Below are 21,093 nucleotides of genomic sequence, written 5' to 3' on the forward strand. Positions count from 1 at the left end.
ACCTGATTTAATGTATGATCTCTCTTGCCTTAATGAAATAAATTTGATTTTATGTTGTTTTAACTTTTAAAGAACTCTGAAATAAAGGGCATTTTTTTTAGTGCTGATTCACTTTTCCTTTTTCTGGAATATATCTCCATGTTGTTGGGGAGTTTATTTGGATGGGAGCTCATTTATTTGGAGTGTGAGTGGTAATGAGAACATTTGATGAAGATGGGTTGAGGGTGGATTAAAATTTAATGATGGGTGGAGATGGTGACAATATTACATTCCTACCCAGACCTCTAGATCAGTCCCAGGTTCCAGTGCAGCAAAGCCACAGTGCTAATGGTTTAGATAACAATGATGCAGGATAGAAACATGAGCTCACTGGCACACCTCCCAATTTTCTGGCTCAAGAAGCAGGGACACTTTTCAGAATAATAATATTTAGCGAAAAGACACGCCTCCAAACAGCTCCACTCGAAACCTCAAACCTCCAGTAACCTCCCATCCAATCCTCCAGTAATGTCCCACCACACCTCCAGTCACATCCCACCAAATTCTCCAGTCATACCCAACCACACCTCCAGTCACATCCTACCCAATCCTCCAGTCATGCCCAGAGGCCCCTGTGCCCAATACCAGTGTTTGCCATAGGCTCTATATAACTCAGATACTCCCCTGGTCATGCCAAACCACACCTCCAGTCATATCCAACCACACCTCTAGTCACATCACACCTAATTCTCCAGTCACGCCCAACCACACCTCCAGGCACATTCCCATGCAATCCTCCAGTCATGCCTGACCACACCTCCAGTCACATCCCACCCAATCCTCTGGTCATACCCGACCACACCTTCAGGCACACCCCCACCACACCTCCAGTCATATCCCACCCAATCTTCCAGTCATGTCTAACCACACCTCCAGGCACCCCCCCCCCCCCCCACCCAATCCTCCAGTCATACCCAACCACACCTCCAGTCATATCCCACCCAATCCTCCAGCCATGCCCAACCACACCTCCAGTCATACTCACCCACACCTCCAGTCTTATCCTATCCAATCCTCCAATCATACCCAAACACACCTCCAGTCACATCACGCCCAATCCTCCAGTCATGCCCGACCACACCTCCAGTCACATCACACCCAATCCTCCCGTTATGCCCAACCACACCTCCAGTTTCATTGAACACTATCCTCCAGTCATGCCTCCACCACAACGCCAGTTATATCTCACCCAATCCTCCAGTCATGCCCGACCACACCTCCAGTCACATCCCACCCAATCCTCTAGTCATACCCAACCACACCTCCAGTCACATCACACCCAATCCTACAGTCATACCTAACCACACCTCCAGTCACATCCCACCCAATCCTCTAGTCATGCCCGACCACACCTACAGTCACATCTCACCCAATCCTCCAGTCATACCCAACCACACCTCCAGTCACATCCCACCCAATCCTCTAGTCATACCCAACCACACCTCCAGTCACATCACACCCAATCCTCCAGTCATACACAACCACACCTCCAGGCACACTCCCACCCAATCCTCCAGTCATACCCAACCACACCTCCAGTCACATCCCACCCAATCCTCTAGTCATGCCCTACCACACCTCCAGTCACATCCCACCCAATCCTCCAGTCATGCCCGACCACACCTCCGGTCACATTCCACCCAATCCTCCAGTCATGCCCGACTACCCCTCCAGTCACATCTCACCCAATCCTCTAGTCATGCTCGACCACACCTCCAGTCACATCTCACCCAATCTTCCAGTCATGCCTAACCACACCTCCTGGCACACTCCCACCCAATTCTCCAGTCATACCCAACCACACCTCCAGTCACATCCCACCCAATCCTCTAGTCATGCCCTACCACACCTCCAGTCACATCCCACCCAATCCTCCAGTCATGCCCGACCACACCTCCGGTCACATTCCACCCAATCCTCCAGTCATGCCCGACCACCCCTCCAGTCACATCTCACCCAATCCTCTAGTCATGCTCGACCACACCTCCAGTCACATCTCACCCAATCTTCCAGTCATGCCTAACCACACCTCCTGGCACACTCCCACCACAACCTCCAGTCACATCCCACCCAATCCTCTAGTCATACTCGATCACACCTCTAGTCACATCTCACCCAATTTTCCAGTAATGCCAGACCACACTTCTAGTCACATCTCACCCAATCCTCCAGTAATGCCAGACCACACCTCCAGGCACACCACAACTAATCCTCCAGTGTTGCCCAACCACACCCCCAGTTACCTTGAACCCAATCCTCCAGTCACACCCCCACCACACCTCCAGTCATATCCCACCCAATATTCCAGTCATGCCCAACCACACCTCCATTCACATCCCACCCAATCCTCCCATCATGTCCAACCACACCTCCAGTCACACCACACCTAATCCTCCAGTCATGCCCGATCACACCTCCACTCCTAACCCCAAACCTCCAGTCACATCACACCCAATCTTCCAGTCATGCCCAACCACACCTCCATTCACACCACACCTCCAGTCACATCCCACCCAATCCACCCGTTATGCCTGACCACACCTCCAGTCACATCTCACTTAATCCTCCAGCCAAGTCCAATGACAGTTGAGCGCCTCAAACCTACTGCTTGACCCACTGAGTTATGCTCCCATTTTTGTCTGAGGAAGCGGGGTCACGCCCGCGAAACGCGTTGCATTTGTGGAGTTGAATAAATTATTTGTCAATTCTGTTTTATCGAGACTCGAGTGAGTTTTCTTTTTTGTAAGAGGGAGGTAAGTCCACCCTAACATCCCCCTCTGCTTTTAAACGGTTTTTAAAATGTTTTACTCTACTCTGGCGCCTCTGTATACCGAGCTTTTCCTGACCAGCACACAGGAATTCTGCCGTCATAGAGATGGCAGAGTTGGGGGCTAAGGTTCCCCGGGGTTCGGCGTGGATGGCGATTGCGGTGGGTATGCGCGATGATTCATTAGTATGCCGCCGTTTCTTGTACCAGCGGTCTCTGGTCCTTGAGGGGGCTGAAACTACGCATGTTTCGCTAATTATACACGTCCAGGTCCTCATTTTCATGCTTCCGGTAACGATCCAATCGCCATGTCTTTGTTCATTTCAACCGTGCTCCGACGTTGTTCAATCGCCACAAAGCGGTGATCAAGTGTGTGTATGGAGCAGGGGTAGGCAACCCGCGGCTCCAGAGCCGCATGTGGCTCTTTTTTACCTTTGCCGCGGCTCCTAGGCCGCGGCTCAGGTAGTGTGTGCCAGTGGCTGCGGCACGCGTGTGACGTGTGCTGCCGCTAGCCGGCAGCCTATCAGAGAGGCCGCCGGACCAGTGCAGGGCTTCGAGCGGCCATTTTCCCGTAGCCCTGCAGTGTAATGCAGGCAGGACGTGACGTCGGGAAGGAAGAGGATCGTGGGAGTTGCGCGCCACAAGGAGGTCGGGACCTGAGGTCGGGACAGGAGGAGATCGTGACAGGAGGTCTTCTGACTAGGTGAGTAAATGGGTTTTTCTTTTCATAGCTGCTGAAGTATTGTGCATATTGGGGTCAGAGCTGCTAAAGGATTGTGCATATTGGGGTCAGAGCTGCTGAAGGATTGTGCATATTGGGATCATATCTGCTAACGATTTGTGCATATTGGGGTCATATCTGCTAACGATTTGTGCATATTGGGGTCATATCTGCTAACGATTTGTGCATATTGGGGTCATATCTGCTAACGATTTGTGCATATTGGGGTCATATCTGCTAACAATTTGTGCATATTGGGGTCATATCTGCTAACGATTTGTGCATATTGGGGTCATATCTGATCCTGTATATAGCATTAAGGTAATAAACAATATATGCAGTGTTAGATTTGTTTTATAATGGTTTTGCGGCTCCCAGTTTTTTTTTCTTTTCGGAAACGGGTCCAAGTGGCTCTTTATGTCTTAAAGGTTGCAGACCCCTGGTATGGAGCTATACACGGAGGGACTCTTTCATATCTTACAAAGAAGTTGGGAGGTATATGGTACAGTCCTGAAAACCTGACAAATCATTAAAAAGTCATGACACGGCACCAAAATAACTGGCTGTCCTAATAAAACAAACATAAATAAATATACAGTATATAGAGTACAGCTATTTGGCAGAGAAGAAGGACATTGCTTACTTTAGCCGACGCGCGGCGCTGTTGAGAGGCGGAACTATTGAGCAGCTGACTGATTACGCGGGGAACGTAGTGTGCACTGTACGCAGTCCCGGAAGTGGGGCGGAAGTGCTTGAGTCAGGTGACAGTGGGCTGCAGCAATGGCGGTGATCCCGGGGGTCGGTGCTGCGGTTGTTCTGCTGCTGTTGCTGGTGGCTGGGGGAACAGTACAGGGGACTGAAGAAAAGGTGAGACCGCCACATAGCTTCCCCTCTATCCCTACTACTTCCTGCTCCGTGTTACCCCATCTTTCACCCCTTCCCTTTAATCACCCCTCTCCTAGTTCCCTGACATCCCTATCCTCATCTCTGACCTTCCTCCATGCCTGTGTACCTTGCACCCTTTCCCTGTATAATCACACATTAGTCCTCTTAGTATCCTGTCTGCCACCCTTAAACATGCCCTCCAGTCTCCCTCCCTTTTATATCTTCCTCTAGACCCCCTCACCCTCCCCTTCTGCTAAGCAGCATCCAGCAGACTCCCTGCATTCCAAGTACATAGCTCCCAACTGTCCCTCTTTTGGAGGGACAGTCCCTCTGTCACCCTCTTTCTTCCTAATGTGTTTCTCTTTCATGACTGATGTACAGATCTGTGTAAATATATGTATTTTTGTACTGAAATATGTGTTTACATACGGTGACCAGACATCCCGCTTTAGCCGGGACACGTCCCGGATTCGGGGTCCCCTGTCCCAGGTTGCAACATGTCCAGGGTAACATCCTGCTTTCGGCTGCAGGACATCCCATCAAGGGGACTCTGGCCGCATACATATGAAAGCGGCGCCGGTAGACTTGGGCGCAGGATACAACTGTTATATGGCTGATCCTGCTTCTGCACAAGTCCGGGCCGTATTAATTACTATTCCCCCTCCAGGCTGCCATGGATAGTGGGGGAATGATATAATTCGGCTTCCAGCGATTGCTGGAGGCCGAATTATTGTGTTTTTTAAGCAACTTCGGCTCCGTCCTCTGACGGGGCCGACGTTTCTCACTGAGCGCCACTATAGACTGATTCCTATTATAGTCTATGGCGGCGCTGGCTGTGCCCAAATCTAGCAGCGCTGAAAAGCATTGCTCCACTCTGGCCAACGTATTATAAGTCACAGTAGTAGGCACAGTAACAATGAATACCCCCCCCCCCCCCCCTCCCAGCGTGCAGGCCGTCTGGCCTCATCAGTCCCGCCCCCAACGTGCGCATCTGCTTAGCTCTGACTACATCCCTCCACACTACGCCTGCCGCAGGAAATCACCGCAGCGCCACATTCCATGCTGCCAATCCAGGTGGAGAGCCACACAAGCAATGTGACGCTGTCCTTAAAATGCAGTAGGGTATTGTACCGTGTTAGCCATCAGTAAAAGCAAGAAGTTTTAAATCAGGATGATACCATTTATTGGCTAACTACAAATGAATAAGAATAAACAAGCTTTCGGCCTTGCAGCCTTCGTCAGGTTTACATCCTGTTAGTTTGCAAGCTGGTGATACAGACAGCTTATATACATGCAACATCAAAAGGGAAAACGGATATTTTTTTCAAGCATAAATACGTCATTAAGATGCCTTAATTCAAACAGACCATCTAAATAGGGTAAGATAAGGATCCTTGTTTACTCCATTGCTCACAGACCTGGTATTAGGATTGACCCAGAGGTATCGTAAATTCTTAGAACTTACTTTGGATTATGAGACCCTGTTTGTCTCTGAGTTGGAGGAGCTTGCCGAGCTGGAAGGTGAGGGTGGGGGAATGGTGCAGTATTGTCTGCATGGTCATGTGTTCCCTGCTTCAAGTTTGCAGCATTGCATGTTTCGAGGGAATCGGTTGTTTCATTTCATTTGTCGGAGTTAATGGTTGTTGCATTTCATCTGTCGGACGAAACGGTTGCTGCATTTCAGGTGTTGGACATGACGGATCTTGTGTTTCATGTGTGTCGGAGGAAACAATTGCTGCATTTCATGTGTCGGGGTAAAGGTTGCTGCATTTTATGCGTCGGAAATAATGGTTGCTGTATTTATTTGATGGTCATAGTTGCTGAATTTACTGCTTTGGGGTTATTGCAGCATTTGGCATTTTGAGCGCTCATGATTACTAAATGGTATGCTAATAAACAGGGCTGTGGAGTCGGAGCAATTTTGGGTACCTGGTGTCGGAGTAGGTGGTTTAACCTCCTTGTCGGTAATCCCAAGCTGAGTTTGGGCTATGCCGCCGCGGAGGATTGCTCAGGCCCTGTTGGGCCGATTTGCATAATTTATTTTTTTTCAAACACTCAGCTAGCACTTTGCTAGCTGCGTGTTTGTTCTGATCTGCCGCTACCTGCCGTGAAAGAGGGCCCCCCCCCCCCCGTAGACCCCTTGCGCAGCCTGGCCAATCACGGCCAGGCTGCGCTATGGGGTGGATCCGGACTCCCCCTGACGTCTTTGCGATCGTCGCCATGGCGACAGGGGAAGCCCATACAGGAAATCCTGTTCAGAACGGGATTTCCTGTTGGGATTATGCCAGGGCTGTGGTGTTGGAGGAGTCGGAGTCGGGGCAATTTTGGGCACCCGGAGTTGGAGTCGTTGATTTCATAAACTGAGGAGTTGGAGGGTCTTTTTTTACGAAATCCACAGCCCTGTTAAGTATTAGACTAAGGAGTCGGAGTCGAGGAGTCGGAGTCTGAACCATTTTGGGTACCTGGAGTCGGAGTCGTGGTTTCAGAAACTGAGGAGTTGGAGTCGGAAGATTTTTGTACCGACTCTACAGCCCTGGATTATGCGGCGATCGGAGGGGCTAGACGGACGCCGCAGGGAGGGGGGAAGCATGTAGCTAGCGATAGGCAAGCTACATGTTAAAAAAAAAAAAAAAAATAGGCAAAAAAAACCTCCCGCAGCCGTGCGCCGCAAATAATCATAAGGCCAGGGAGGTTAAAAAGCTGAAGAGTTAGATGATTTTCTACCGACTCCACAGCCCTGCTAGTAGGTTCTGCAAATTTATAATCTGCACGTCTATGATGCTAATCTCCTATGTCACCACATCATGGCGGAAATGCTGTTTTCTTATGCGTTTTGGGACTTATGACTGTTTTGGGAGGAAAATCTGGCCCACTGCCTGACTGTTAGATTAGTTAGCTCTGCGCACATGATATCATGGCCACACCCAGTTTTCGGTGCCACCACACTGACACTGCCAGCAGCACCTGGGAGAAGATGGGAGCTGTGGCGAGGGACATGCATGGAAGAAGCCCCAGGTAAGTAAAGCTAGATTTAATCGCCTTGGATATCCTTTAATTTATTCAAAATTTTATTTCCTACATTTAAATTGATATATTTCTTATTTTCAAAGTGAAGGGAAATTAACCAGGATAGAAGAGACTTATGAAATCTTTATGGGATGCATGACGAGGGTTGTCTATCAGGAGCGTGATTAGGGGTGTGGCTAGGAATGATCAATGAGATGCAAATACTTCTGAAATTATGCAAATTTTTATGCAAATATATGCAGCTTGAAAAAGGACCAAGCAATTTAAACCTGGGTTTAAATTGACTGGTCCATTTTCAAACTGTATATATTTGCATTAAAATTTGCATCAACTCGAAACAATTTGCATGTCTGTGATCATCCCTAGGTGTGGCTTAAGTGTCCCACTTTCTCATCTTCAAAAGTTGCTATGCATTTATGCGCCGTGGGAAGCACAGGTGGCCTTTGCAATGTTACCTGATGCGGTTGCGATCCCATTCATTTGTATTGAATTGCGAACGCTCTGGAATGTGGGTTGCCATTTGTGGTAAATCGCAAAGCATGGATGGTGACATCAGACAATGCAGTCAGTGCACTTTCTGATGTCCTTATAAATCGCATCAGCGCATGTTGCCAAAAACGCTGCCCTAATTACATTAGAAGCAAGGCCTTATGTGGATATGAAATCTGTTATTGACGTGTCTTATTCCATTACCTACATTCTTCTTTATTTTTAAGAATTCAGAGGATGTGCGCTGTAAGTGTACCTGCCCTCCCTACAAGGAGCATCCAGGGCATATCTTCAAACAGAACGTTACCCAGAAGGATTGGTGAGTCCATTATAATAGATATCTTGTATATTGCTGGGTCCCCTAAAGTAGAATAGCGCCTTGTAATGTGCCTAGCACAACCACACACTATTATGGGCTGTTTATTTAACGCTTGTTTTTCCACGGTCTTGTACAGAGGACACAGATTTAAAGCGAACCCGAGGTGTGTTTAAATAATGTTATCTGCATACAGAGGCTGGATTTAGAGAATTTAGCCTGTCTAATTCCCCCTCATCTGTAACTCTCAAGTTGTAATTTGATCTCTCCCCTGTGTCACATGACTGCCACAGCAGAGATGGCAGATAAGCTCATTTGAAGGTACAGGCTGTAAACGGTATGTCTGCTTCCATGAACTTTCAGTTGGCTGCATGAAATAGTTTTTTTTTTATTTGAAAAAAACCCTCCCGCAGCCACCCTGGCGATTTAATCAGAACGCCAGGGTGGTTAAGGGATAGATGATAGGACAAGGCTGGACCACACAGACTCATCAATAGTCAGGTGTCATTTGGCTTTGGTTACCAGTCAAAAAGCTCCATTCACAGAGCTACTCTCATTGGCTGTTGCAGAAGCGCTGGGACTCTGAAGCGAGAGTAACGATAACAGTGGGAATAGCAGCAGTGCGGAGGATGCAGCAATACATTCCTGCTGCATGCGGTATATGCCAAAGGGGTTGTAGTTCTACACTGCATGGGACAACTTATTTTCAGTATTTCTTTGTTTCCTGTGGGCTGCCTAGGTATTTAAAGGGGACCTGAATTGAAAGGGATATGGAGGCTGCCATATTTATTTCCTTTTAAACAATTCCAGTTACCTGACTGTCTTGCTGATCTTTCGCTGCAGTAGTATCATAAACACATACCTGAAACAAGCATGCAGCTAATCTTGTCAGAAACATCTGATCTGCATACTTGTTCAGGATCCATGATTTATGCCTGGTACACACCTTGCAATTTCCCGTCAGATCTATGGGTCGAATCAATAGTTTCCAACAGTTCTGATCTGATTACTTATGGTTTTTCTGATCTAGTATTTTGTACAGAAGTAATCAGAAAATTAAGCAGAAAAACGATTGTAATTCAGATTGGACCTGTTGGAAATTATTGATTCGACCAGTCGACCAGGATATTGCATGGTGTGTACAAACAATGCAATTTTCCGTCAGATTGAGGGTCAAATCTATTATTTCCTACAGGTCCGATCTGATTCACGATTGTTTTTCTGATCAATTTTCTATAGAAGTGATTGGAAAATTGATTAGAAAAACAGTGGGCAATCAAAATCCAACCTGTCAGAAATTATCGATTTTACAATCAGTTATTACCTTCAAGGTCTAGATAAAATAACTCATTTAAGACGGTATTCCTAGGAGTGATTTATGTATTAGTCGCGTATGGTTGACATGTTATTTCGAAACGCAATTTATATTCTCCATGTTTATATTATGTTAAAGAGACACTGAAGCGAGAATAAATCTCGCTTCAGTGCTTATATATAGCAGGGGCATGTGTGCCCCTGCTAAAACGCCGCTATCCCGCGGCTAAACGGGGGTCCCTTACCCCCCAAACCCACCCCTGCAAAATCTACGACCAACTTGGTCGTAGATTTTGCTGCTGTTGAGGCAGGGCTAACGGCTGCAGCCCTGCCTCTCAGCGCCGTCTATCAGCGGCGCATCGCCGCCTCTCCCCCGCCCCTCTCAGCGAAGGAAGACTGAGAGGGGCGGGGGAGAGGCGGAGATACGCGCTGACAGACGCGCGTGAGGCAGGGCTGCGGCGGTTAGCCCTGCCCCAACCAGGAAGTGATCCCCGGCGAGGACGGAGGGGATTTGGGGGGTAAGGGACCCCCGTTTTGCCGCGGGATAGCGGCGGTTTAGCAGGGGCACACATGCCCCTGCTATATATAAGAGCTGAAGCGAGATTTATTCTCGCTTCAGACTCTCTTTAACTGCTTCAAATAAAGATTTATGATAGAAATAATCGATTTTATGATCAATCTAACGGAAAATTGCATTGTGTGTACCAGGCAGAGAAATTAGCAGGATTGCCATGTAACTGGTATGGTTTAAAAGGAAATAAAATGGCAGCCTCCACATACCTCTCATTTCAGGTGCCGTTAAGTGTGAAAGCTTTTCATTTAAAAACCTAAAACAGTTTATTGAATCAGGGCCATAGTGTGAGATCTACAGCTAAACGCTTGGCTAAATTTAGCACCTTGATGTATACAGAGTCTTACAATAAGCTTGTTAGTACTTTATTATTTTCCATCAAGCACTTGTAATTGTGTCAGTGCAGAGAGACTGGACAGCATCCAGCGAGCAATTAGATTATCAGCAGCTCCTGTGTCCATAAACAGACTGAGCCATTGTCACACAGAGCGTTTATACAACACGCGGTGATGATCGGGGGAGGGGGTGCAGCGGACGGTTTTGGGTTACTGATGATTAATAGCGCTGTGAACTGGTTCCAGCTTCACACGTCTGCAGTGCTGGGTAAATAAAGTCTCTTGTATTGGGGATTATGTCAATGGTTTATCATCAGTAAGTCATTCTACATTACAGGTATTCCTCTCCATGGGCACTTAATGCTGGGGATACACGGTACGTTTCTGTACCGTGTATCGACCAGCTGATCCGGCAGCTGATAATATTCAGCTGGCCCAATCAAGCCGCTCTACTCCCGCCCGCTCGATCCACGCCGGCGGGGACACGGCTGGGGTCGATCCGGCGGCTAATCGGCCGCCGGACCGACCCGTGTATTCCCGGCATAAGGTGGCCATACAACAGGCGACTTGGTGACCAACCGACCATCCGATTCGATTACTATAATTGAATCGGATGAAAATCTGTGCTGCCAAGTGCATGCCCAACCAACCATGCGACCAATTTTGGTCCGAAACTGGTTGCAAAGTCGATAACGCATGCTGCAAGATGTTGGGGCGACTTGCTTGATTGGGTGCACGGCGGTAACGGCATGCAGTTTCGTGACAAACGCGATGAAACCCCTGGTGCTGTCCCCTCTAATGTAAATGTTTCCACCCCCCCCCGTGCCCCATGCATGTAATACATTACCTTTCTGTCGCCTCTGCTTGTCCCCACAGGCTCCGTGTGCACTCCACTCGCCGTACACGTGCTCCCCACATGGTTTCCTAGTAAGGGGCCTGCGTATGACATCAGACGTCATCCACGCAGCCACGTTACTAGGCAACCACGTGGCACGTGTGTATGATGAGCAGAGTGCGCCCGGAGACTAGTGGAGGCGGCGGAAAGGTAATGTATACCTTGCACTGGGGACGGAACGTTTTTCTTTAGGAGGGCACAGCGTCGGGGCGGCGAGGCGAATGTATGTGCGGCGCACAAGGCTGATTCCCGAGAAATTTCATTCTGAAATTGATCGGGAATTGGCCTGTGTTGTATGGGCTGGTGACAGATCTCTCTGTTGGTCGAATCTGCCCATACATCACAACTCAGTACCTATGTAGAAAAAAAGATATAAAACAACCCCCCCCCCCCTTCCCCTCCATAAGGGAGATGCGTAATATAGTGGACTGTTGGGGAAAGGGCACGAGTATTACTTACCTTCCGGGGGGGGGGGTTTGCTCTTTTGGCCCCCGTCTTTATGGGATTCACCATCTTCCCCAGGGAAAACAGCAGCTGCAGCATATTGAAGCTCCCGTTGGCGTTATATGCTCCTGACTTCTGCAATGCATGCCGGAAGATGTAGTCTTGCGCTTGCAATTTCCAGGAAGCATTGTGGCGGGTGAGGCACACAATACCGCCTCAAGAGCTTGAATCTGCAATAGAGGATGGAGGATCCCATATGGATGGTGGGGGGGGGGGGGGCTAGGGGGCAGCCTCCTAAGGTAAGTAATGTCTGTCATCTCCACCAACACCCCTCCTATTACAAACCTACCCTATGGAACCTGGAGTCACCTTAGCTGGTTTACCCCTGAAGCATGCTAAAAATATACAGTTACTTACCTAGGTAGTGGGAAGCTTCTGTATAGTCCAGTGGCTTCCTGTATCTTCTTACCCTCCCTCCCCCCCCCTCATTTTAATCAATGGGTCACAGTATTTTTGCTCCATGTACAAGTGCTTCTTCTATTGAGCATGTGCAGACCTTACTTGCACATGCTCAGTAGGAATACGCTTGGCCATGGCCAGGAGCTCAGCCAGAAGGGACTTATCAAACAAGCAGTATTCCTACAGCTCTGTATACTGTACATGCGCTATAACTGTTCTTTAAGAGGAACTCCAGTGAAAATAATGTGATAAAAAAAAGTGCTTCATTTTTACAATAATTATGTATAAATGATTTAGTCAGTGTTTGCCCATTGTAAAATCTTTTAAATCCCTGATTTACATTCTGACATTTATCACGGTGACATTTTTACTGTTGGCAGGTGATGTAGCTGCTGCTTGCTTTTTTGGCAGTTAGAAACGGCTGTAAACAGCTATTTCCCACAATGCAGCAAGGTTCACAGACAGGAAACTGCCAGGAGTACGTACTTTTCTTGTGGGAGGGGTTTCACCACAATATCAGCCATACAGCACCCCCTGATGGTCTGTGTGTAAAAAGGAATAGATCTCTCATGTAAAAGGGGGTATCAGCTACTGATTGGGATAAAGTTCAATTCTTGGTCGGAGTTTCTCTTTAAAGAATGGTACTTAATTCCCAGAATGCCATTACTGGCCATGGCTCGTACAGACGTATTCCTCCACTACAGCAAAGTGACACGTACTGTTGCTATGGAGAGGTGAGGAGGGATGATGGTGCGGCGCATGTCTGCTTGTTGAAAAGCGCATCCTAGAGTCCTTAGTAATGGGTGTGACACTTAAAAACACACAATTGGTTCACACATATGCTGGGAAGTTGGGAGTGCAGGGATCTCACCACCAGAAAAGTGGAATAATCCAACAAGGGCAGAGCGAGCTTGTAATGATGGGTGTGCAGAGCTGGGAAATGAGTGGAGAGAATTTCCACCACCAGCGTCTCCAAACCATAATTTGTATCTGTGCAGTCTCCATCTAACAATAAACCCTCATGTGACACTTGACTTCCTGTCTCTCATGTGCAGCGATTGTCTCCATGTGGTCAGCCCGATGCCTGTGCCCGGCGCGGATGTGGAAGCCTACTGCCTGCGCTGTGAGTGTAAATATGAGGAGCGGAGCTCTGTCACCATCAAGGTGGGTATGAGCGGAGTGCTGCCACAGCTGAGAGCAGCTCCATTCTGAGGAAGGAAAAGTCTTTCTTGTTGTAGCATCTGATAATGGGAGGAGCTAGTTATATGCAAATTAGAGCTAGTTATATGTAAATTAGGAGTCTGTTAAACCACAACCAGAATGACCTTTGTGCATATTTTCACCTCCTTAGGGCCTATTCACACTTGTGCGTTTTCAGAGCGATTTCAGCTTTGCTGAAAATCGCTAGCGGTTTGAAAAACGTGTGCACAATGAATGTGTATGGAAGTGTTCTCATCTAAGCGTTAAGCGATTTGCTGAAACGCAAACGCGTTGCATGCAGCGTTTTCTGAGCGATTCTGGAGCGATTAGCGATTCAATAAAAGTATTTGAATTGAACTAGAAATCGCAAAACGCTAATCGCTGGAAAAACGCTCTCTATACAGTGAAAAATCGCTAGGAACAAACGCCAGAAAAACGCTCAGCGCTTTGTGTTAGCGTTTAGCGATTTCTAGTGTGAATGGGCCCTAAAGGAATCTGAGCACTGGTTTTCTAAAATATTTAAAGCAAACCTCCCCTTGATGGATGTGTGTAAATGGTGCGGGTCGTTAGGAAGGTGGCAGGTATTACCTTAGGGGGCAGTTTCCTAGCCTCTTCCCCCCCCCCCTTTCTGCATGAGCTCCATCATCTTCTCCGTGCAGAACTGCAGGTGACGTAGTTTCAAGCACCCATGGCAGTAGCACTCATTCCTGGCTGCCGCAATGCATGCTGGGAGATGTAGTCTTTCACTGCTCCCCAGCCACAGGTATTCTAATTACATGCTTTTTTGAATGAAGAGGGACACAGCAGTAGTAGCGTATGATTTATTCAACTAATCTTATCTGATACGTCATTAGTAGTTTCCAAAACTATAGGGTATAGTATACTACAGTACAGAAAGAAGGTAATAAGGAGCCATCTAGAAATCATTTCCTAAACTTTACTAGTTACTCATAACGTGTGAATATGGACAAAGGTCCCATACAGAAAACATATTAAGGCAACAGACATTTAAAGAGGAACTGTAGTGAAAATAACAAAAGTAATAATTTTTTTTTTTATTTTTTTTTTTTTTTTTACAATATACATTGATAGATTATTTAGTTTTTTCTAAATCTTTCCCCGATTTACTTTCTGAAATGTATCACAAGTGGCGACATCTTTACTGCTGGCAGAATGTTTTCTGAGCGTTCTAAAGCTAGTAGAAAATATACAGTGGTGTGAAAAACTATTTGCCTCCTTCCTGATCGCTTATTCTTTTGCATGCTTGTCACACTTAAATGTTTCTGCTCATCAAAAACCGTTAACTATTAGTCAAAGATAACATAATTGAACACAAAATGCAGTTTTAAATGATGGTTTTTATTATTTACTGAGAAAAAAAACTAAAAACCTACATGGCCCTGTGTGAAAAAGAAATTGCCCCCTGAACCTAATAACTGGTTGGGCCACCCTTAGCAGCAATAACTGCAATCAAGCGTTTGCGATAACTTGCAATGAGTCTTTTACAGTGCTCTGGAGGAATTTTGGCCCACTCATCTTTGCAGAATTGTTGTAATTCAGCTTTATTTGAGGGTTTTCTAGCATGAACCGCCTTTTTAAGGTCATGCCACAACATCTCAATAGGATTCAGGTCAGGACTTTGACTAGGCCCCTCCAAAGTCTTCATTTTGTTTTTCTTCAGCCATTCAGAGGTAGATTTGCTGGTGTGTTTTGGGTCATTGTCCTGCTGCAGCACCCAAGATCGCTACAGCTTGAGTTGACGAACAGATGGCCGGACATTCTCCTTCAGGATTTTTTGGTAGACAGTAGAATTCATGGTTCCATCTATCACAGCAAGCCTTCCAGGTCCTGAAGCAGCAAAACAACCCCAGACCATCACACTACCACCACCATATTTTACTGTTGGTATGATGTTCTTTTGCTGAAATGCTGTGTTACTTCTACGCCAGATGTAACGGGACACGCACCTTCCAAAAAGTTCAACTTTTGTCTTGTCGGTCCACAAGGTATTTTCCCAAAAGTCTTGCCAATCATTGGGATGTTTTTTAGCAAAATTGAGACGAGCCTTAATGTTCTTTTTGCTTAAAAGTGGTTTGTGCCTTGGATATCTGCCATGCAGGCTGTTTTTGCCCAGTCTCTTTCTTATGGTGGAGTCGTGAACACTGACCTTAATTGAGGCAAGTGAGGCCTGCAGTTCTTTAGATGTTGTCCTGTGGTCTTTTGTGGCCTCTCGGATGAGTTTTCTCTGCGCTCTTGGGGTAATTTTGGTCGACCGGCCACTCCTGGGAAGGTTCATCACTGTTCCATATTTTTGCCATTTGTGGATAATGGCTCACTGTGGTTCACTGGAGTCCCAAAGCTTTAGAAATGGCTTTATAACCTTTACCAGACTGATAAATCTCAATTACAGTACTTTTGTTCTCATTTGTTCCTGAATTTCTTTGGACCTTGGCATGATGTCTAGCTTTTGAGGTGCTTTTGGTCTACTTCTCTGTGTCAGATAGCTCCTATTTAAGTGATTTCTTGATTGAAACAGGTGTGGCAGTAATCAGGCCTGGGGGTGACTACAGAAATTGAACTCAGGTGTGATAAACCACAGTTAAGTTATTTTTTAACAAGGGGGGGCAATCACTTTTTCACACAGGGCCATGTAGATTTTGGAGTTTTTTTTCTCACTAAATAATAAAAACCATCATTTAAAACTGCATTTTGTGTTCAATTATGTTATCTTTGACTAATAGTTAACGGTTTTTGATTAGCAGAAACATTTAAGTGTGACAAACATGCAAAAGAATAAGAAATCAGGAAGGGGGCAAATAGTTTTTCACACCACTGTACCTGGTCTCCCAGAATGCAGAATCACTGGAAGGGCGGGTATTCCTACCAATACACAGCCATATAGGAAGGGTTTCTGATGGAAAAGCCACGGGTCAGTTTTTAACTGGGCCTAACCCCCCCCCCCCCCCCCCCCCCTTCCCCTCAGATTGCCAGCCAGTTGGCTGTCGGTGCAATTCTGGGGGGTGCACAGAGCAGCTGTGCTAAGGGGACACGGGCATGTCACAGAGATGGGGACATGCCGCTGTGTCCCATTTTAACTATTCAAATCTGTAAGAATACATAAACCAGTTGCTCACTCGCATGAGCAGTCAATATACAACAATACAAATAGCAGCTTAGAAGATGCTGAGCTAAGCGGCAATAGCCCAACCCACAGAGCCTGCTGTACACCCCTACAGCCATCCTGATTCAGGTCATATGACCACACTTTTGTACAGAATTTTGAGGTGAAGAAGTCTAAATTCATACACAAAATGTAAAATTCCAGCACTGATTACGAAGATATTAGGTGAGGTGTTTAGATTTGTGCCCAGGGAGGGCCTTCTTGGTAAAAGAAAGGGGACAGATGTCCACCGTGGTCTAACTGCTTTTAGATGCTTTTATTACACCAGGGCGCCTCTTATACCCTTATTGTGCAATCGTACCCCCTTACCTCACCCGTCTGAGGGGTGGAGACAGACCACACGTGGCTTCGACCACGGTGGACATCTGTCCCCTTTCTTTTACCAAGGAGAGCGACCGCATCCAGGTCCCTAGGGACCACCCCCGAGTGGAGTCGCATTTGTTGTCTCCACCTGCTTCCTGTGGTCGGTTGCCCCCCTGCAACTCACCTTTGTGAGTAGTGTTTTACTTTTATTACGTTCTATTGTTTTTGACATACTACACCATTGGGCTCCCACTTTTGTCTCCTGTATCTTTTTACTAGAGGGTGTTTTTGACACCCACATCCCACTACGCCTTTAGTGTAAGAGTATCTGTTTATTAATACCTCATTAGCTCCATGCTGGAAGGGGGGACTGCTTGCTTCTAGAGAAAGACGGTATAAAGTCCAGGCAAGCTGATGCAGTGGATACAATGAACAGCCTCCCAGCATGTGTGGTAGAGGGATAACCATCTTTGATCTGCTGCCCCCTACAGGTGACCATTATCATTTACCTGTCCATTCTGGGCCTCCTCATCCTCTACATGGTGTACCTGACACTGGTGGAGCCCATGCTGAAGCGGCGACTGTTCGGCCACTCGCAGCTCATACAGAGTGAAGATGATGTCACGGTGAGTCATGTGACATGGTTATGTATTGCAATGCCTTATTCCTGACTGTAGGGGGAGGGAGGTGGCTGCTGCCTGACCAGCAGTCTGCTGTGGGGGGGGGGGGGGGGGGCTGAGATCTCTGTTCATATTCCATAAGGAAAGTTCCACAGTTAATCTACAATTTCAATTCATTCATTCTCAATCATTCAAAATTAGCAGGAAGTAACATGCTACTAAATGCCAAACTCTGCCCAAACTGGGGCTATACATCCCACTTTTGAAGGGTTCTGCGTTTATTTCAGCAGCGGACAACGTGATGTCTTCAAAAAAAACCACTATAAAATGCAGATTTCTCCCAGAGTAAAGTGTACTATAAAATCTGAGAGAGGGCTAGTTCACACCAAAAACCGCAAAGCGAAATCGCAAACACTTTTTGTAGTGATTTGTGGTAGCGATTCCTGGCGTGTGCCTAGCGATTTCCTACTTGGGCCTAGTGATTTTGGAGTGTTTGTAGTTCTTGTGGCAATACAGGAAGTGCATCTTGACCTGGAAGTGACTAGGCTTTTGGCAAAAGAAGTTTTGAAAATCGCTCTGTTCAGTGATTTATTTATTTTTAAGCGATTTTTACAGTTTTCCTATACTTTACATTGAAGCTTAATCTCCTCAAAAATGCTGCTGGACCTGCGTTTGCGTTTGCATGTCCATATTAGGAAACTGAAGCTACCCTAGAACCACCAGTCCCAGCATGCCCTAATAGCAGCTTTTGATAGTTAGTGCTTGCTGGGACTTGTAGTTCTGGCTGTCTGGCAGATACAGTAGTTTTAATCTGTAGATAATGATCTGTGGGTGACGTGAGGCTGGCACTGAGCCCACTGCTGCAGGTGCCACACGGGACGTATACATGTTTACAGTAACTTATCTTGCGGTGTCACCTGCCAGGTGTCTGTATCCCACGGGGTGGGGGTTATGATGGGCTTTTTGTTAACCCCTTCTTGTTTTGCTTTGTGCCTTTTTCAGCCCGCTGCTAAGGCCAGCAGATTCTCCATGCTTGTGCACATGGCCGGCGTGCGAGTGCGCCAGGCTAGAAAGCCAGTATTGAATTACTCCTTGAGAAAGAGACACTTGGTTGTCTTAAAACATTGAAATATTATGCAGCTTGGCTCAATAACTATCTTAATTAAAAATAGGAGTGCTGACAGGTATTGCCATGATGATCTGTATGAACTGGCCAGACACAAGCGGTGACAGACGCAAGCGACAGACAATTCTCACCCTGAGAGGGGAAATCTGTTTGAAGCTCATTTATCAAGCAAGGGTCAACACTGGTGTTACTAGCGGAGAGGGGGCCCAGACATCTTCCTTCCTCCTCCATCAGGCCCCCCTCCTGAGCTTCCTGTCTCTGCCACTCAGACCTACAGATCAGCACGGCAGCAGTGACGGTGCTTAGCTACTCCCTGTCTGATCTCTCCGGCACTCCTGCCACTAGGTGTCACTGTCCTCTCGGTCTGATGCACATTGCAGGGATATTCAGATCGAGACGAAGGCAGAGAGGACAGTGACACCTAGTGGCTGCAGTGGGAGCACCAGAAACCCAGTGGAGTAATAGGTAAACTCATTCACTGCAGCCACGATGAGGTGGAGCACAGAACGAGGCCCCTGTGGAGGAAGGAAGAATTCTGGGACCCTCCTCTCCACTGTGTACAGGGGTTGTAGTAAGGGAGCCCCCTGAACTCGGTCCATATTACTTTTCTCAAATAACAACCAGTTGGATCCCATCCTCTTCTGTTTATATTCATGAGACTCCAAAGTTCCAGCCCTGGTGTTATGCTGGGGCTTTTATCCAATTCCCCTTAGGTGCATAGAGTGGCTGCTGCATCTTGGCAACACTCCAGTGATTTCTGGGAGAGGATGAGGTACCCCGTCCATGCACCCCTTTTCTTATCTCTGATTGGAGGGGTGGTGTGGCTGTCAAAGCCAGGGGTCTCTCCTTCAGTATATTGAACAGTGGGGACAAGGAGATTTATTTTATTTTTTGTTGTGGAGGTACTATATGGGAGCAAAATGAGGGATCCTGGGATTCTTAGGGTATTGTATGGTTAGGTCAGAGCCAAAGGGGAGTTAAAGACATTTCAAAGGAGAAAAAAAAGGAGGTGGTGGTGTTTTGCTGTGGGGGGTACACAGGTTAGTTGGGGAAAAGGGGGGGTAGAAGGGAAAGAAATAGTGCTAATGTGGTTTAACAACTTACATTGTACATAACATGGGTGACTTCAGTAGTAAAAATACATTCCTCTCTCTTGTGATCCTTACAGCAGGACCATCAGCCTTTCGCCAACGCTCACGACGTTCTGGCGCGGTCCAGAAGCCGCGCCAACGTACTAAACAAAGTGGAATACGCCCAGCAACGCTGGAAGCTGCAGGTCCAGGAGCAACGCAAGTCTGTCTTCGACCGCCATGTTGTCCTGAGCTAAACCTGGAAGTGGCGATTAGAAGCGGAACACGCTGTAGTCAGTCTTTCTGGATATTGTCCATCTGCCCCGGCGGCCGTATGGTTCATTGGCTCGTGTATCTGTCCCTCGCTGAGAATCTCACGGATTCCATCTTGACGCGGATTTCTGGGCGGTGGTGGCTGTGTATATAAAATGTTTGCTAATAAAATGGTTTAATATATTCTCTCCCCATCGCGGATGTAATGATGTATTTCGATCTCCTTTATTGACTGATTGTCGCCTCGTTAGACTCTTCTTCATGATGCATCTCTGTTTAATTAAGGTTAATGGAAGGACTTGGGCGCTGCTTTGTAAATGATGCAGTTGTTATTGGTCACGTGTCTGCTCTCTGGACCTTCAGTCCATCCGCCCCCCGCAGGCCTCTCGCATGATGCAACCTCTCATGTGGCTAATTGGCATACAGCAGATGAGTCGTTCTTTTATAGAAGAAAGAACAAGTGATTTTTTTTTTTTTCCCCATGTCTTACTTCTTAGACGTAAATCCAGCAGCATCACCTCAGAGACTGCATGAAAAGCTAACGCGTTTTACTCACCTCAGTGCTTAGTTATACCTAACCCTCAACCCGATTTATTGCTGTTTTTATTAAACTCAAAACAAGCAATAAAGAGAAGTTCTCCAAACAGGCTGACTAAGTCCCACCTAGGAGACAAATGCTTTGATTTTCGTATCCCAGATTCTAACGGTTCATCTAACTAGCAGCTGTGTTACTTATTCATTGATTTGCTAGTCCTCACTGTTGCTTCCTGAGCAATAAGACTACACTTCCTGACTAAAATTTTTGTGCAGACTTTCTGGCTGGAATTGGGTGCAGACCTCCTGACTGTAATTGGACGCAGATCTCCTGACTGGAATTGGGCACGGCCATTCACTAGTAGAAGTTTGGAAGTGCCAAGTCCCTAGTCATTTTGTAATTTTGGGCTATATGTTTTTAGTTATTTATTTATGAAAAAAACAAAGTAATTACCGGACAGGAAAAGACTAAAGTAGATGTTTTCTGACCAGGGACAGTATGTACCTTTTACATGTACTTTTTT

General features: G+C 46.8%; 1 protein-coding gene and 1 long non-coding RNA gene across 2 annotated transcripts in view; one reads left to right on the top strand and one right to left on the bottom strand.

The window, feature by feature from the left end:
- Nucleotides 1-4,246, bottom strand: part of LOC137538181 (uncharacterized) — a 209,781-nt gene extending 205,535 nt beyond the window's left edge. The window contains exon 1 of the long non-coding RNA XR_011024703.1: nucleotides 4,171-4,246. This is a non-coding gene — a long non-coding RNA (uncharacterized lncRNA). The remainder of the gene's footprint in view (nucleotides 1-4,170) is intronic.
- An 18-nt stretch (nucleotides 4,247-4,264) lies between these two features.
- TMEM9B (TMEM9 domain family member B) lies at nucleotides 4,265-20,248 on the top strand. The gene is made up of 5 exons (XM_068260202.1): nucleotides 4,265-4,394; nucleotides 8,156-8,247; nucleotides 13,318-13,426; nucleotides 17,438-17,572; nucleotides 19,861-20,248. The coding sequence occupies exons 1-5, from the start codon at nucleotides 4,308-4,310 to the stop codon at nucleotides 20,017-20,019; spliced, it is 582 nt and encodes a 193-aa protein (XP_068116303.1). The 5' UTR covers nucleotides 4,265-4,307; the 3' UTR covers nucleotides 20,020-20,248.
- Nucleotides 20,249-21,093: the final 845 nt, after the last annotated feature.

Source organism: Hyperolius riggenbachi, chromosome 11, assembly GCF_040937935.1.
Source record: "Hyperolius riggenbachi isolate aHypRig1 chromosome 11, aHypRig1.pri, whole genome shotgun sequence".
Classification (NCBI taxonomy): domain Eukaryota; kingdom Metazoa; phylum Chordata; class Amphibia; order Anura; family Hyperoliidae; genus Hyperolius; species Hyperolius riggenbachi.

Excerpts from the sequence above, each read along its gene's own strand:
- TMEM9B (XM_068260202.1), top strand. The coding sequence starts at position 4,308 with ATGGCGGTGATCCCGGGGGTCGGTGCTGCGGTTGTTCTGCTGCTGTTG. Across the intron at positions 8,248-13,317 it reads AACGTTACCCAGAAGGATTG|CGATTGTCTCCATGTGGTCA; the intron begins GTGAGTCCATTA and ends TCTCATGTGCAG. Across the intron at positions 13,427-17,437 it reads GGAGCTCTGTCACCATCAAG|GTGACCATTATCATTTACCT; the intron begins GTGGGTATGAGC and ends TGCCCCCTACAG.